This window comes from Quercus suber, unplaced genomic scaffold (assembly GCF_002906115.3).
Source record: "Quercus suber isolate HL8 unplaced genomic scaffold, Cork oak 2.0 scaffold_380, whole genome shotgun sequence".
Classification (NCBI taxonomy): Eukaryota; Viridiplantae; Streptophyta; class Magnoliopsida; order Fagales; family Fagaceae; genus Quercus; species Quercus suber.
Window position 1 is genome coordinate 699257 of NW_027069832.1, and position 19125 is coordinate 718381.

General features: G+C 36.0%; 1 protein-coding gene across 1 annotated transcript; it reads left to right on the forward strand.

Annotated features, from left to right (window-relative positions):
• The first annotated feature begins 253 nt into the window (after positions 1-253).
• Positions 254-12938, forward strand: LOC112024006 (golgin candidate 6). The gene is given in 22 exon segments (XM_065760748.1): positions 254-424; positions 544-596; positions 1004-1056; positions 1645-1772; positions 1858-1910; positions 2695-2841; positions 3231-3304; positions 4462-4488; positions 4490-4529; positions 4845-4898; positions 4999-5094; positions 6278-6328; positions 6404-6490; positions 6600-6713; positions 6806-6877; positions 8339-8524; positions 8679-8782; positions 8943-8991; positions 9126-9191; positions 10931-11050; positions 11053-11709; positions 12219-12938. Coding segments are annotated over 21 exon segments (2754 nt in total). The 5' UTR covers positions 254-424; positions 544-572; the 3' UTR covers positions 12771-12938.
• The last annotated feature ends 6187 nt before the right edge of the window (positions 12939-19125 follow it).

Below are 19125 nucleotides of genomic sequence, written 5' to 3' on the forward strand. Positions count from 1 at the left end.
TTTACAACATTTTTCAAATACTTTCATAATAATCACATCAAAATTTTATGTGAAAAGTTATCACTAGTTCTAATTTGAACCTACCGCTAAAATTATTTTTTTACTCACCAATATTAGCTATTACTTAAAATTTATTGTGAAAATATTATGGTAACATTTTTTATGGTCATTTCTTATATTTTATATTATTTTTCCCTTCAACTCATCCGTACGTTTCTTCTTTTCTTTTTTCATTTTCTACTTCATTAGTTCATTTAGATCATTTCTTCAGCAATCTCTCTCTCTCTCTTTCTTTAGCTCTAATCTAAAAAATGGAGTTGGAGAAGCTGTTGGAGTGAGTTTTTGGGGGGTGGACAGTGGGCTTTTCTTTCCAAAAAATAGATTTAGAGCATCTGCTGGAGATGCTCATTTCCCTTCTCTCTAGGTTTTCTTTTTCGTCAATTCCTTTCTGTTACTGTGAGCCTCTTTTTGTGTTTGTGTTTTTTCTTCAAAAGTCAAACCAGCTCCAATAATTCCTTGATTCTTTTGGGTTTTTTGTTTTAGGATTTCTCGCAATTTGGTGACCCAATAACATGGATTTGGTATCTGGCTACAAGGTCACTTCTATCTCTGTCTGTCTCTAATGCATGTTCTAATAGTTGTATTTTTATCATTTGTGACTAATTGATTATAATCGTTTGAATGTTTTTGGCTTTTAATTGTATGGTGTGACCTTCATAACCCTTTTTATATGGTCATCTATAGCATATATTAAAGTTGCAAACTCTAAAATTTCGGTATATGGTTTTATAATGAATGGTGGGCACAATAGTTTTTTTTCCTCTACCAATGGTGATTATGTAAAAGTCATGGGCAGAATGGTTTTTTTTTTTTTTTTTTTTTTTTTGGGAGTTAGTGAGGGTTGTTGCCATTTGATTTTGAGCCAATTTATGATTGAATGGATTTTGTGGTTGTGCCTTTTATAATATGTTTGGATGTAATTGAGCCTGAAATTATTGTGCAGGGGGTTGTTGGGCTCGTTTTTGGCAATGAGAATTCTGGTTCAAATGAAGATAGGTAAAGTTCTCTTTTATGTTCATGATATTTATAAATTTGAAGAAATTGAAAATGACCCAGATACGACTTTAGTCTTTTTCTGTCATAACTAATTCTAGAAGAACTTGTTTTTGAGAAATAAGGGTTTATGACTTATGACTCAGACACACTTTGCATTCTCGTAATATACGTTTATTTTATTTTATTTTTTAATAAAATTGTTATCCTGTGTTGTTTTCGGTCCTTCATTGGTGTTAGGAGAGAGATCATACTGTAATGTGTCTGAACTCGGAAGAAGTTAGGCATTTGAAAGTAATGTATCATCTCATTGAAATAGGTGGTTAATGTAAAAATACATCGGTTCTGTTAGGATTTTTGAGGAATATGCATTTAGCTGGTTTGTGCAGCGGGTAGCCTGTTTTGTACTGTATTGTTTTCTCAAAGCAATTTAGTTGCCACCTTTTGCCTCTCTTGTAACTACATTTCTTATGTCCTGAATATTCTAAAGCGTTCTTTGCTTCATTTCTTATTGCCATGTATCACTGTTTTATTTGTCTGGAGAAGTATTTGCCTTTTGTAATCAATCTTCTCTGTGCTTTGTATTGATAGCTATGTTGAGCGCTTGCTAGACCGTATAAGCAATGGTAAACTGGCTGAGGACCGGAGGAGTGCCATGATTGAGCTTCAGGCTATTGTGGCAGAAAGTCGTGGTGCCCAGCTAGCATTTGGGGCAATGGGTGAATGCTTCTCTCTTGTATGATATAGTGGATTAGTTTTTGTGCCATGATTGCGTTTTATAATATTTTTTATTTGCTTTTGCAGGCTTCCCTATAATGTTGGCAGTCTTAAAGGAAGAACGTGATGATGTTGAAATGGTGGAAAATCTTTCTTCCCCATATATCTTTATCCCATGTTTTTCCTTTAATTTCAATTCCATCACTCAAAAAAGTACATATTAAGAGAAAAAAAATTGAGAACTGAACTGTGGCTTTTAATTATCCACATTTTTCTGATATATCTTCCCCCTTAGGTAGCTTAAAAACAATTCCGACATGATCTTCAGTATCAGCTGTCTTATATCCTAAAATATTTTATGGTTTAATGGTTAAATTCAACAGTTTGGTAAAATCCATGGTTTGATCCATATTTTATTTTTGGAGATTCTTCTGCCTGTATTTAGGCTAAGTCATTACCAACAGGTTGAATGTTCAAATTCTGGCATGCTATATTTGATTGAAATAACGCTTATGACCAAGATGGACCAATCACAGTTTGGTTCTGACCTTGGACAGAGGATCTGTAGAAAATATTCTTGACTGTTATCTCAGAATTATTTTTTTTATTTTTATTTTTGTTACTTAGAAAAAAAATAAAATAAAATTTTGAAGGACTTCACAATCAACTTACCAAAAGAAAGATTCTCTACTGAAGATCTTTTTTGGCCATCGGTGGAAACTAACTAAGTGGGACACGAGCCTTTTTTGGTCATGGCTGACAAATATGACCCATTTTTACTTCAGAATTTACATTCTTATCCTGCAAGATTGATTGTTATTTGTATACCTTTTCCCATTATTTCATTCAATGTGAAATAATCTTCAGTTTTATTATGTCCAAGAACTGAGTAACACAATGAGTTCATTCGTTCCATTTGTGCAGGTTCGGGGTGCTTTAGAAACTCTTGTAGGTGCTCTGACTCCTATTGAGCATGCAAAAGGGCCAAAGAATGAGGTTCAACCAGCTTTAATGAACACTGATTTGCTTTCCAGAGAAGCAGACAGCATTTCTCTTCTTCTAAGTTTGTTGGTGAGAGCTCCTAACTTAAATTTTGATCACCATGGATATGTTATTGGGTGCGTTTGGTATTGCTGTAGTAAGTAGAGTTCTAGCTGTGGAGCATTTGAGATTAAAAAATTTAACTCAATAATGCTAAGTGCTATAAAGCTGTTAAACTGTTTGGTAACCAATTTCTAAGGAGCTTTCATTTGTTCAAATTTCATCTCTAGCCTTAAAGTTGTTAAAAACTCTTCATTTCTGCTAAAAAGAGCTCTAAGAGCCTTACAGAAATTTTCACCTCTCTTACATTAATACTAGACACACACATTAATTGTATTTGGTTGGTTTACTATATTTGCTTGGTTTATGCATAGCATCATGGCCTTTTTCATTGTTATTTTGGTTGGATGCTTTGGCAGTCAGAGGAGGATTTCTATGTACGATATTATACTCTTCAACTTTTGACAGCGCTCCTCACAAATTCTCCAAATAGGTATTAGTTTCTCAACTACTTCTTGCTTTTGTGCAAATTTGTGGATTCTTTTAAGTTGTAGCAGGAAGAATTTTTGCTGAGTTCGTCTTTTTTCCTGCTTACAATTCCTGCTGTTAGTTGAAATTTTGGCCTTGAATACTTTATGAGGAGAACAACTATCTTTAATTGTTTGTGTTAAAATAATGGTTAGATTAAAATCACACTTGGTAATTTATCAGTTTGATTATCTTGTTGTACTCTTATTGAAAACAATTGTGGTTCTTAGGTTATTCGAAATGAGGCCTTATTGTTGCTTACTTATTTGACCCGTGAAGCTGAGGTAAGATCTTCCTTCCACTTTGTCATCTGATGGTTCTGCTGAACTGTGCTTGAAAATGTGTTTGATTTCCCTACTAATTATACAGTTTTGTGAATTTAGGAGATTCAAAAAATTGTGGTCTTTGAAGGTGCATTTGAGAAGATTTTCAGCATCATTAAAGAGGAAGGAGGTTCAGAAGGTGGTGTTGTTGTGCAGGTGATTTACTGTTACTCAATTTATCTGGTAGTTTAATCAATGGTTCTAGCCTGTTTGCGATAAATCACTTGCCTTGCAAATGGCTTCTTATTGTTTGGGCTTCTACAATTTAAACTTTTTTCTTTAGGTCTTTTGAATGTGATACTTTTTTCGTTTATATCAATGATTGATAGTTGTCATGGATTACTAAGACAGCTTCAGAATGGAGTTATGACAGAGTTTAAGTGCCTCTATTGCATATCACTAATTCGCTAGCTAAATGAGCTGTTTATATGCTATAATTACATTGACCTTCTGCACATTTGCAGTTTTGTTTCTGAATATTTTATTTTGTCATTGGTTCTTTATGGTTATGATTTTACTTGTAGCTCAAATTAAGGACTTTGTAGTTTCACCAGTTTTTTGAGTTTGAAACCCACATGCTTTATATTATCCTTTGGCTGTCCTCTTCCGTATGGGTGAAGTTGCTCATTTGATACATACTAGTTGAACATTGTAAGTGACAAGAAAGCATATAAAAAGGCTTTGTTGATCCATCATCATGATTTTCTCTTTATGGTTCTACTTGCCCAGACAAACATCTAACATAGGGTTGGGGGGGGGGGGGGGGGGGGGGGTTTTTTTNTTGCTGAGTTGTCTTCAGGTTACAGGAAGCCATTCTTACCATTCCTCGGGATAACTCGGCTGATGGATATGCTAATGGATCGTGAGGTACAAAATGTGTTCATGGAATCTTGCTTCTGCTACTTTTTCTCAATGTTATTTTATAAAGGCATATTTTTCAACAATATAAGCTTTTAGCAGTGATCTTATTTGGTAGGAAAATCAAATTTTTTTATTTTCTCCCAGAGTTTTCTGCTTACAATTCCTGCTGTTAGTTGAAATTTTGGCCTTGAATACTTTATGAGGAGGACAACTATCTTTAATTGTTTGTGTTAAAATAATGGTTAGATTAAAATCACCACTTGGTAATTTATCAGTTTGATTATCTTTTGTACTCTTATTGAAAACAATTGTGGTTCTTAGGTTATTCGAAATGAGGCCTTATTGTTGCTTACTTATTTGACCCGTGAAGCTGAGGTAAGATCTTCCTTCCACTTTGTCATCTGATGGTTCTGCTGAACCTGTGCTTGAAAATGTGTTTGATTTCCCTACTAATTATACAGTTTTGTGAATTTAGGAGATTCAAAAAATTGTGGTCTTTGAAGGTGCATTTGAGAAGATTTTCAGCATCATTAAAGAGGAAGGAGGTTCAGAAGGTGGTGTTGTTGTGCAGGTGATTTACTGTTACTCAATTTATCTGGTAGTTTAATCAATGGTCTATGCTGTTTGCGATAAATCACTTGCTTGCAAATGGCTTCTTATTGTTTGGGCTTCTACAATTTAAAACTTTTTTCTTTAGGTCTTTTGAATATACTTTTTTCGTTTATATCAATGATTGATAGTTGTCATGGATTACTAAGACAGCTTCAGAATGGAGTTATGACAGAGTTTAAGTGCCTCTATTGCATATCACTAATTCGCTAGCTAAATGAGCTGTTTATATGCTATAATTACATTGACCTTCTGCACCATTTGCGGTTTTGTTTCTGAATATTTTATTTTGTCATTGGTTCTTTATGGTTATGATTTACTTGTAGCTCAAATTAAGGACTTTGTAGTTTCACCAGTTTTTTGAGTTTGAAACCCACATGCTTTATATTATCCTTTGGCTGTCCTCTTCCGTATGGGTGAAGTTGCTCATTTGATACATACTAGTTGAACATTGTAAGTGACAAGAAAGCATATAAAAAGGCTTTGTTGATCCATCATCATGATTTTCTCTTTATGGTTCTACTTGCCCAGACAAACATCTAACATAGGGGGGGGGGGGGGGGGGATATTCTTTGTAGAAAATTTGTTACAATAAACAGAGTTATGTGCATGGGCCTTGATTCTGAGTCCCATTTTCAATACTTTTTTTCTTCTCAGAATCAGAGAACAACTTATGGTCGCTGGCTGTTTAGCTATTCCTCAATTTATTCATTTCTATTTTTCTTGACAAGCATTTGAGAATTGAGTGAATATCTTGGTTATAAAACTATTATACGTGTAATGGTGCAGGACTGTCTCCAATTGGTGAACAATCTTCTCCGAACTAATGCATCTAATCAGGTCTGCAGCCTCTGTTGTGTTATATTTTATGCATGAGATTCTCCCTGCTCCTAATGTTTCCAAGCGGGTTCGGGGGGGGGAATATCCTTTGTAGAAAATTCATTACAATAAACAGAGTTATGTGTATTGGCCTTGATTCTGAGTCCCATTTTCAATACTTTTTTTCTTCTCAGAATTAGAGAACTACTTATGGTCACTGGCTGTTTAGCTATTCCTCAATTTATTCATTTCTATTTTTCTTTACAAGCATTTGAGAATTGTGTGAATATCTTGGTTATAAAACTATTATACCCGTAATGGTGCAGGACTGTCTCCAATTGTTGAACAATCTTCTCCGAACTAACGCATCTAATCAGGTCTGCAGCCTCTGTTGTGTTATATTTTATACATGAGATTCTCTCCTGCTCCTAATGTTTCTAAGTGTGGTTCAGATACTACTGAGAGAGACTATGGGATTTGACCCCGTAATATCAATTCTGAAGCTACGGGGAAGTACTTACAGTTTCACCCAACAAAAGGTTAGATACTCAAATGTATATAAAATTTTACCATAGATCTTTGAATTTTCTGTCACAGAAGCCTTACTGGTATTTCTTCTTTTCCTTGAAACAAATGACATGCCAGTAGACAATTAATCTACTCAGTGCATTAGAAACCATTAATTTGTTAATGATGGGAGGTACAGAGGCTGATCCCGGAAAAGATGCAAATAAGCTGACAAATAAAGCAACACTGGTTCAGGTTTCTTACTAACTTCATATCTGCTATAATTATTTCCTTTAGAATCATTAACTTGGTGGTATCTTATCCTGTAATATGTATATTGGTTGTAGAAAAAAGTATTGGATCATCTTCTTTTGTTGGGTGTCGAAAGCCAGTGGGCACCAGTCGCTGTCCGTTGTGCGGTAAGATGACTATTCTGGACATTGTTCACTCTGTCTTTTTGTCTCTCTGTCTCTCTCTCTCAGACACACACACACACACACACTTTTTGTGCACATATAATTTGCACACAGAGAGAGAAAGAGAGAGAGAGAGTTAAAAGGTTAGATATTACACAAATAAGCATTTAGGAATTCTATTTCAAATTTCTGGTACTATGTATACACCACCATGTTTCAGAATTTTTTTTCTCCTGCATTTTAAATACAGTAAATTTCATTTGTTATTGGTAGATTAAGGGGGAGTTTGAGGTATATTTGTTTTACTTTTTTGCCTATTCACTTTGTCAGGCATTACAATGCATTGGTGATCTGATTTCTGGACAACCCAAAAATCTTGGTATCCTTGCAACCAAAGTTCTTGGAGAGGAGCCACAAATGGAACCTGCTTTGAACTCTATTCTTCGAATCCTTTTGCGGACGTCTAGTATGCAAGAGTTTATTGCAGCTGATTACCTTTTTAAGAGCTTCTGTGAGGTTGATAACATGTATCTGCTTTATTTTGTCATTTTCTTTGGTTCCTAAGCATGTTCAATGCATAGTTAATAATCTAAATCTTTTGCTCATATACATCATTGCTTCTTGACCTATTATTTTTGCTTGTTTTTGTTTGCTCTACCTCTTGTACCAGAAAAATTTTGAAGGCCAAACAATGTTAGCATCCACATTAATTCCTCAACCGCATTCAATGACTCATGCTCCCTTTGAGGAGGATGTGAACATGTCATTTGGAAGGTTTGTCTATTCTCTGTACATTAAGGACTGCATTTTACTGATTAATCTGTTTTGAGCTTGGTCCGTATATTAAATTATGTTACATGCAAAAAAAAAAAAAAAAAAATCTACTCAGTGCATTAGAAACCATTAATTTGTTAATGATGGGAGGTACAGAGGCTGATCCCGGAAAAGATGCAAATAAGCTGACAAATAAAGCAACACTGGTTCAGGTTTTTTACTAACTTCATATCTGCTATAATTATTTCCTTTAGAATCATTAACTTGGCGGTATCTTATCCTGTAATGTGTATATTGGTTGTAGAAAAAAGTATTGGATCATCTTCTTTTGTTGGGTGTTGAAAGCCAGTGGGCACCAGTCGCTGTCCGTTGTGCGGTAAGATGACTATTCTGGACATTGTTCACTGTCTTTTTGTCTCTCTGTCTCTCTCTCAGACACACACACACACACACTTTTTGTGCACATATAATTTGCACAGAGAGAGAGAGAGAGAGAGAGTTAAAAGGTTAGATATTACACAAATAAGCATTTAGGAATTCTATTTCAAATTTCTGGTACTATGTATACACCATGTTAAAAAAAAAAAAATTCCCCACATTTTAAATACAGTAACATTCATTTGTTATCGGTAGATTAAGGGGGAGTTTGAGGTATATTTGTTTTACTTTTTTGCCTATTCACTTTGTCAGGCATTACAATGCATTGGTGATCTGATTTTTGGACAACCCAAGAATCTTGATATCCTTGCAACCAAAGTTCTTGGAGAGGAGCCACAAATGGAACCTGCTTTGAACTCTATTCTTCGAATCCTTTTGCGGACGTCTAGTATGCAAGAGTTTATTGCAGCTGATTACGTTTTTAAGAGCTTCTGTGAGGTTGATAACACACATCTGCTTTATTTTGTCATTTTCTTTGGTTCCTAAGCATGTTAAATGCACAGTTAATAATCTAAATCTTTTGCTCATATACATCATTGCTTCTTGACCTTCTATTTTTGCTTGTTTTTGTTTGCTCTGCCTCTTGTACCAGAAAAATTTTGATGGCCAAACAATGTTAGCATCCACATTAATTCCTCAACCGCATTCAATGACTCATGCTCCCTTTGAGGAGGATGTGAACATGTCATTTGGAAGGTTTGTCTATTCTCTGTGCATTAAGGACTGCATTTTACTGATTAATCTGTTTTGAGCTTGGTCCATATATTAAATTATGTTACATGAATTAAAAAAAAGGCATCACATTCTTTGCTTCTTCTAAAAGCTATTTCTGATGAATAAGCTTTTTCTCCTGCAGCATGCTATTGCATGGTCTTACCTTGAGTGAAAATGATGGTGATCTTGAGGTAATGTGGTTCTTTGGTAATTTAAGTTCTAAACACAACAGTAGTACCAGCTGAATTTGTTGGATTGTATCATCTTTACGTACATAGATTACAATCTTTCCATGTGCGCCAATGGATTTTTTTTTGAAACACAGACTTGTTGCAGAGCTGCTAGTGTTCTTTCTCATGTACTAAAGGATAATGTCCAGTGCAAAGAAAGGGTAAGCAACTGCATTTCCTTCTCATTGTTGTCTTCCCATGCTTTTAGTAATAGTCTGATCAACTGATGTATCATTTGTATGCCTGTCATGTATGTGGCTTGCATAAATACATATGCTTTTTCAGTGCTTCTTTTACCTAACAAAACAAAAAACAATTACCATCTTCAAATTAAAAGTTATCTGGAGAATGATTGCATTCGTGTGGGAGGTTGATTCCTTTGCAGTGGGCAATGTTTTACGTAGCCTGGTCAAATACATATTTCCCTATTCTAATCTTAACATTGCTTATTTCTTAAAAGTTTAATAGAGTATCTTTTTTCCTTTGTTGGACTTAACAAACATGATAAGGAACATTCATTAGAATTTATTATGGTTTTAAGAACCAGACCAGATGGTTCAACTGGAACCGGACATGGAACCGGTCCAGTAAAAACCGGGAAAATTGGCGGTTCTACTTGTAAAAACTGGAAACCGGACCTATTTCAGTTCTTTGACCATTCCGGTTTTAAAACCTTGGAATTTATACTTAATTTCTGTGAAATTACTTTTCTTTCTTTTTATGTTTTATGTCTTTCATCTACTCCAGCATATTGTTGTTTGCCCTTTTAATTGCATTATAAATGGTTCTAGAACCAAGGCAACTGCCTCAGTGGTTGCAATGCGTGAAAAAATTTGTTGGAGTTGGGGGCTGCAGGTTCGATTCCTCTTGACAACAGTTTCACAAGTTCTATTTCAATATAGGACACTACATTGACTTAGACAGAATGCTCATTAAATGAGCTGTGCCCCAGAACACCTTCTTTGTACTATGTTCTTAGACTTGGACAACACGTACAAGAGAATTTTTTTTTTTTTTTAAATGAACAAATAGCAATATAGGTTAATTTTTGTATTGAATGTTGGGCTGTTAAGAAGCAACATATTCATAAAATGAGTGTAACTGAAATGAGAATGTTAATATGAATAAGTGAAAATAAACTGAATGATAGCATCTGAAATGAGGAAATCCACTTAAAAAGATAGGGGTAGTTCCTACTGATGAAAAGATGAGAGTCGCTTGAGATGATTTGGTCATGTTCAAAGGAGGGCGATTAATGCACCGGTAAGAAAGAGTGAGTTGATCCAAATTGAGGGAATTAGACATCCCAAAAAAAAAAAAAAAAGTTGAGGGAATTAAAAAAAGGTAGAGGAAGACCCAAATTAACATTAATGGAACAAATAAAAGAGGACTCATCAATTAAAGAAGTAACAGATAATATGAATTTAGATAGGAATATAATGGAGGAAAATAATACATGTGGCCGACCCTAACTAATTTGTTGAGGATCCGTAGCCAACCCCAAATTTTTGGGATTAAGGCTTCTTGTTATTGTTTTTGTTGTATAAATGGTTATAGTGGGTGTTATCTATCCTCTATATGTTCTATGATTTTGAGAACTTGGTGAAAATAAATACATAAATTTATTCTTTGTGAGGGTGTGCACCTTAGGCTTACTGTTGAACTTTTTTTATCTCACACCATTGGCCACTTTGATGGCCACCTTATAAAGCTTGAGTGTTTACAAAAAAATGTTTCTACATGATGGGATGTAAAGTCTTGGGGTAGGTAATTATGTGCCTCAAGATGGAAAGAAACTCATAATTAAGCTATTGAAAAAGAGAAGCCTCAAAAAAATGAAAAAGGAAAAAGTGAAAACAATGACTTTTGCATATATCTGATTTTGTTAGAGTATGTGCAGGTTATTCGAATTGAACTTGAGCCACCCATGCCATCACTAGGAGCTAGTGAGCCACTAATGCACCGAATGGTAAAATACATGGCTCTTGCCTCTTCCATGAAAAATAAAGATGGAAAATCAAGCACATCAGAAGCACATCAGGAAATCTGTATGTTCAACCAATTATCTTGAAATTGCTGGTCACATGGCTAGCTGATTGCCCTAATGCAGTGCATTGCTTCCTAGATTCACGTCCCCATCTTACATATCTGCTTGAGTTGGTGTCAAATTCCTCTGCAACAGTGTGCACAAGGGGTTTGGCAGCAGTTCTCTTGGGAGAATGTGTAATTTACAACAAATCCAATGATAATGGGAAGGATGCTTTTACAGTGGTTGATACCATAAGCCAGAAACTCGGGCTTACATCATACTTCTTGAAGTTCGATGAGATGCAGAAAAGCTTCCTTTTTACCTCTGTAAAGTCAGCCCAGCCTCGTAAAGCGTTGACAAGATCTACTGTTGCTATTATGGCAGATATTGAAGATGTTGACGAGAATGATTCATCTGATCAGAAAGATGAGGATCATCCGATTCTCTCGGCAATCTTTGATGTTCAATTTGTGAACCTTGTCAAGAAATTGGAGGAAGATATCAGAGAAAGCATTGTTGAGGTCTACAGTCACCCAAAGAGCAAGGTGTCAGTGGTGCCAGCAGAATTGGAACAGAGAAGTGGGGAAAGTGATGGGGAGTATATCAAGCGGCTGAAAACATTTGTGGAGAAGCAGTGCTCTGAGATACAGGTATTGTTCTTTTTACAATTCATGCTTTTCTAATCATTCTTCCGAAAAGTGTAGCATAATGAATGGGAAAAGCGTCACATAATGAATGGGAGGGTACCATCAGGATAGTAATATGGATCAGCTGTAGGTGACCCTCTCAGTTTGTCAGATGGCTGTCTGGTTACAAATGGTGTTATAGTTGTCAAATCTTTCTTATGCTGTACTAGTGTCAACATTTCCAAGTCCAACGTCCTTATGTCATTCTATAATGATTCCAACATCCTTTTATGTCATTCTGAGGCATGTCCTTACTCCTTGGAGAATTTTCTATAATGATAATATTATAGCATTGGTCATATTAAAATTTGTGGTCAGAAGTGTTGCCTATTAACTCATTGTTGATGGGCATAAGCATTGGTGATTAACAGGCCATCTTGTTGGAAGATTTCTGTAGAACTGCACTTCAGTGAGGACTAAATTTGACTTTGCTCTCTTTTTTTCCCCTGCCCTTTCCTCCTCTTGTCTTTTAGGACCTTCTTAGCCGAAATTCACTTTTGGCTGAGGACCTTGCAAAAACTGGTGGAGGCAGTAATTCCCAGCCTGAGCAGAGAGTGAGTGGAGGCCTGGATAGAATCCAGGTAGAGAAACTCCGAAGAGAAATTCAAGAAGCATCTCAACGGTTGGAGATTCTCAAGACAGATAAGGCCAAGATCGAGTCTGAGGCATCCATGTACAGAAATTTAGCTGGGAAGATGGAATCTGATCTGAAGAGCCTATCTGATGCTTACAACAGTCTTGAACAGGCCAACTTATATCTAGAAAAGGAGTTGAGAGCTTTGAAGAGTGGAGGGCCCCCAACAATTCCAGATGTTGAGGCAATAAAGGCCGCAGCAAGGGAAGAAGCCCAGAAGGACAGTGAGGCAGAACTGAATGATTTGCTTGTGTGCCTTGGCCAAGAACAGAGCAGGGTGGAAAAATTAAGCGCAAGGTTGCTTGAGTTAGGGGAGGATGTTGACACACTGCTTGAAGGTATTGGAGATGATGTTGGGCTGCCTGAAGAAGGTGAAGAGGAGGAAGACTGAATATATGGGTCCTTCCTGTCTTCTGCACTTAGGTTTGCTTTGTTTTACCTTCTGTTTAATTGTAATTCCTCCTTGTGCCGAAGGCAAATCTTAAATTACGCACTAAAACCAGTATCTTTTTGTGTAAATTAACATAGACTAATGTTAATTATGTGATATTTGTGCCAAGTTTGGTTTTAAAGTATCAGCCAATTATTATTCACTAGCCAATCATACGCATGTATTACTTCGCAATCGGTCGGTCTTAGGTTCAGATCCTTCTTGGTTGGGCAGTTTTGTCGGGTTCCGGATTATGGACGGACAGCATATGCTTAGATTGAGCATTCAATTGGATCCAACCATAAAAATTGAGTCTTGGTTGGATCAAGCAATTCATATTTCATACACTCCTCATATGGCCTAAAACAAACATTACTACAGTTCGTTTATCAATTCCCCTAGTTCTGATCTAATTAGCACCACCTATGAGCTCAACAATCCTCAAATTTTGGATAAGTGGAACAGGTTTTTAAGTCAAATTAATGTCTAACGCATGGCTTATGATTTAAGCTCAACAATCCTTAAATGAACAAATTACAACACAACCAAAAGAAGCCAGAAATTTTGGGGCAAAGCTGGAATGAACAGAATAAAGTAACATATATCTTGCAGTATATTGTGATTATTATTTTACTCTTAATAAATCTTAAATCTTGTAAGCCTGACAGCAAATTCATAATGGATAAGTATTAATTATGAAGGGGATTTGCATTACACCTAATTTACGTGGCTAGAGAGATAATACTTTTGGCTCACCTCTTAATATTTTGCCACATAATCTTGAGAAGGCCTCACATTTTTTTTTTTTGTCTTTTTCTTTCACTCTAATATAATAACACATACTTTTCAATTACGTTTGAATGGTATAAAGATTCCATTGTGACATCATATTTTCTTTAAATAGTAATATGAATAGTTTTATATACAAATACAATAATATAAATATTTATTAATAACTACCATTTTTATCAAATTCCAAATTTTAGAAGAAAAAAGAAAGAAAGAAAGAAAATATCATATTTTGAGAAAAAATTCTATTTATTGCACAAACTATTGGCTAATAATAATAATATGCATAAAATCGAAAACTTTAAACAATTTTACACACTATTCTCAATATTTAAATATCTATCACGCTTCTTTTTTAATAATATAATCATAATAAATATCTATCACGCCTCTACAAAACAAACTTTTGTTAATTATCATGCGGCCTCATCAAATTTTTAAAAGTACCATTATCCATGCCACCTTATTAAGTCATTAAAAGTGAAATACCATATGTCTAGATTTGGCAGAGCATTAGACTTTAGAAAAGGTGTATTCATTTGATAAACTCAAACTGAAGAAAGGAAAACCTCAACAACAGCAACACTTAGAGGCTGATGTGGCACCTCGTATCGTATGTATATATAGAACAGAATTTTAGGAAGAAGAAGAAATCAGAATTCTTAATTTCTGCAAATAGGAAGAAAGAACAATGGAATCATCAAAAAATGAGAATAACAAAAAAGTGATAGAGCACAAGGCTTATGCTAGAGTTGGACTACTTGGAAATCCAAGCGACGTGTATTATGGCAACACCATCTCTTTCACTTTCGATAACTTCTGGGCTGACATTTGTTGATGGTCATTTTGGAAGCCAGAAAAAAGGAAAGAGGGAACCCAGCAACACAAACTGAAAAGAAGTTGGCAAATAGATAGAAAAAAGAACCATTAAGCCCAAGCAGCAGGAATAATGGATCACAGGTCCATAAAATAAATAAGCGGATCTTGAGGAAGCAAATGGGCTCAAAGAAGCCCGGAAAGAGAGAAATAACAAATAAGCAAACCCATGGGCAGTGTAAGATGTAGAAAAGTGAGAATGGATCGCGGCAGACCCAAAGCAATGCAAGCAAAGAGAGTAAGGGGTTGATGGCAGGCTCACGAACCCCAAAGATTAGTATGAGGTAATTGGGCCGGGGAAGCTCAATGAAGTTAGGAAAAGCCCATGAGAACACAGAGTTAGAAAAAGGGCCGAGGAAGCCTAAAGAAAAGCAAATGGACCAAGGAGGCCGAAGGAAAAACAAAAGGGATACAGGAGCCCATAAGTAAGAAAACCCATGGTCATGCTAAGCCACTAAGGAAAGAATAAATGGCAGGCCTGAAGAGGCCTAGTAGGATCAAGTCACTACAGCAAGAATGACATATATGGTAGGACATGATGACAATCAAGGAATAGGTTGAAAGAAATATAAAGTCAAGCATCAAATAAAAGCCTAGCCCCTAAGGGGAACAGGAAATCGGAAAACAACCCACATAAAAGGTCAAAGAAGGGCAGTAGACTATGCAAGCAAGCTTCCAGAACACGGTAAATGCATGAGCAGCAGGCAGATTTTGGACATATATGAAAGGGAGGCATGCGCAAGGCCCAGACACTACTAGCCTGTACCCAGCCAATATGGGACATGGTGGGGTCATGGATCAGAGGTAAGAGGGCATGGTTTGGCAGTGGGGAAAGGGGAAAGAACCTATTCTGCGGTTCTTGTCCAAGCTCTTTTGGGGGATATGTCCTGTTGGGATGATAGACCACCCAAAAGAAGTAAGGTTGAGTGGGAATCGCAAGGTGCATGCCATGAGAGACAGAGAGAGAGATCACCCAAACCATGGCAGGAAAGGGTGCCACAGCAGACTAATAAATAAAACAGCTCTCCTTTGTTTGGAACAGGGGAGTAGCACACAAACGAACCAGTGGAGGTCGGCTTATGCACCCAGACCAGATAAAGGTGGTTAAGGGCTAAAATAATAAAATCTGGTCACAACAGGCCTTATATAAGGAGACCTTTGCCTTGCCCAGTAAAGGGGAATAGGATCGCCTGCGAGGAATCAAAAAAATAGAAAACAAGGGTAAAAGAAAAGAAAGGAAAGATAAGAGGAAAAACTAAAAACAAAAAGAAAGAAGAAAGGAAAAAACAGAGAGTTAGATCGGCAGTCATGCACCAGTGGGTCGATTTTCCCTCTCTCCATCTCGAAATCCTGCTCTCTGTCAAAAAGTAAAAGGATTCCTTTGGGCACCAACCATTTAGGTCCGTTTCCCTCAAAGTCATTAATTTTCACGGCAGGATTTCCCTGGGAGATTAACTACGTTGAGAGGAGACGTTCTTCCCTTTTTGATTTTGCTCCTGTGGACCAAACTTGATTTGATTTCTGTCTCTTTTGATTACCCATATTACCATTTGTTCTCTTTACTTTTTTTGTAAAAGTCATTGTTATTATTATGATTATGTTTCGTGAATAAGGATTATTTGGTCATTTTCTATTAAATAGCCAGAGTACTCTATTTTACTGTTATTATTATATCTGTCTACCACGACTCATCTGAAACAGCTCTGCTTGCCATAAGCATACTCTTGGTAGACGAGGTATAGTTTGTGCACAAGCTGGCCCAAATTGAGTTGCAGTTGGACCAGTCTCAACTTCCCTTACTCAGAATACTTGGGCCTATTACTGCAGGAGATAGCCCAGCCCAACATAACAAAAAGGCCCCTACAACGTTCAGTTGCAGCTGTTTGATCACCTCATCATCACTCCCCATCCCACCCACGATCTCATTCAGTTCCAGTCTCTCCCTCACCTGGTCTCTCTCTCTCTCTCTCTTATAATTGATCTGCAATGTAATGCTTTGAATTTGAAGATCTGGGTGAATATATATATGTTTTTTTTTTTTTTTTTGGTTATTGGGTTCGGTATTGTATGCAATGTTTAACAAGCTCAACTGTTGTTTTTGTTGTTTATTTTGGTGTTATCTACATTTCTCTAAATGGGTTTTTTTTTTTTTTTGGGTATTAGAATGTGATTTAGATTTGATCTGTAGCTTGCATTTGCTGTGAAAGGTTGGATGCGATGAAATTTGAAGGTTATATCTTGATGTGTGGGATTTAAAGGTTCAGTTTTTGATATGGTAACTGGTGGGATTTCATCATTTCATGTATAAGATTTGGAAAATTATTTTTTACTGCTCTGGGAGTGAATCCTATCTGGAATATGTTATCAATGGGGCCCACTAATATGTCAGATCCAATTGCTGAATAATTACTTTAAATCTATATATATTAAGAATCTCCTCTAACCCTTTATATGGCGATTCTACTTGTATTGTAATCACAACTCATTGACTGATTCAAACAAGTCATGTGACTTTTAAATAAGTCCTAAAAGTACTTGTGGGACTATCTGGCCTTTTGCCCTTAATTTATTTATTTATTTTTATTATTTAGCAATTTGTCCCTATTTGCAAACTATATAAGGATATGCCCCTGTTTCGATACTCGATTACCTTAAAATCGAGTTTCTACGAAATACTCGATCTGTAGAAAATCGAGTTATGCCCGATCAAACTTTAAAAAAAAAAAAAAATGGAACTCGATTTTATGGAAATCGAGTTCAAAAAAGCCACTATAGGGCTTTAAAACGTCACTATAGGGCTTAAAAATGCCACTATAGGACTCCATGATGGGGTAATCATGCTTATAAAAAAATTTTGTAGGAAAACACCGCTATAGAGCTTTAAAACGTCACTATATGGCTTTAAAACGCCACTATAGGGCTTCCTAAATGGTATCACACTAGTAAAAAAAATTTTGTAGGAAAAATCACACTCATAAAAATTTTTTGCATAAAAACGCAGCTATAGGGCTTTAAAATGTCACTATAGGGCTTAAAAACACCACTATAGGGTCCCTGCACCTGTATGGCGTGATCACACTTATAAAAATTTTTGCAGGAAAACGCCGCTATAGGGCTTTAAAACGTCACTATAGGGCATAAAAATGCCACTATAGGGCTCCCACTTATAAAATTTTTTTTGCATGGAACTCGATTTTCTGATATTCGAGTTCCATGCAATTTTTTTTTTTTTTTTTTTAAAGTTTGATGGGGCATAACTCGATTTTCTACAAGTCAAGTATTTCATTGAAACTCGATTTTAAGATAATCGAGTATCGAAATAGGGGCATGCCCTTATATAGTTTGCAAATAGGGGCAAATTGCTAACTAAAAAAAAAATTTAAGGGCAAAAGCCCAGATAGTCCAAAACTTGTGAATAATCATTTTAGTCGCCATGTAGTGGGTTAAAAGAATTTCTTCAAAATCAAATTTGGATGAATATGTTGTCCTTTATGCTTAGGAGAAATGCCCTTCGAATTATTATTGAATCATGTTTGCCAATTGAGTGTGATGGATAGAGCAAAATATGTGGATTCGTTGCACAGTTGTGGGCGGCAAGGACCGGATACGTATGATGTCACATCAGTTCAATTGAAGCCTTTGTGAACCGGGCATTGGATATGGCTCTGAAAAGAGCAAAAAATGCAGATTTCTAGAGTTGATGCAGTTGTATATTTGGTGCCTTAAACTGCTGCATTTGCCGAATCGATTGTTTAGGAGTGTGGGTATTTTTTTCACAAATTGTGTGCAATTCTGTAGTTTGCATGTGGTAGGATAAAGAACATTTGTTCAGGAGAGTGTGTTGTCACTCAAGTATTTATATGTTTCTTTTAACACATTGAAAGGTAAACTTTTGCATACCAAAGTTATAGTTTTTTTGTTCTGATATGTATTTGGAGTTATGTGTGAAAATTCTTTTTTACGGTAATTGTAGGTGATGGTGTTCCTCTAGTGTTAGTTTTTCAGTTACCCAGTATACTGTTAGTCGTACTCAGTTCGCAAAACTTCCACTTCAGGGTCTGGGAGAGGTCATGGTAGGCGGCTGTACGGCATTTGTTTTGGAGTGGCTGATTCCCGGCATCCAGTAATACCTTCTAAATCACAATTTGTGTTTGGCTTGACATTGTCCAATTCACAATTTGTGTTTGGCTTGAGTTTTTTTTTTTTTTTTGGAGGGAGGCAGCTTATCTTACATTATTATATATTTTAGTTCGTCTCTCTTTCTTGATGGGTGTGTTTTTTAATGTTGAGGTTTTTTTTCCCTTCATATAGAATGTTGTGGTGATCAAGTCTTATCTTAGTCCATGTACATGATGCTACAGGTTCTGGATTCATCATAATAAAAAAAATGTCCTTTTACCTTTGTTCACAGGTGAGTCGGTTAGATAATGAAGGTTATTATGGAGGTGTACGATTGCTTATGGCAATTTGTAGAGTTTTCCATAATTACCGGAAATTTCTTAGCTCTTTTTGTGATAATCAGTATTTCAGTTGTGATACACATCTCTATGATTTATTTTTTCCAGTATTCCTATGTTTGTTTGCGAAGTTTACTGTTTGCTACATGTCTATTTTATTGGCTTTGAGGTTTGCACCATCTATTTATCCAACC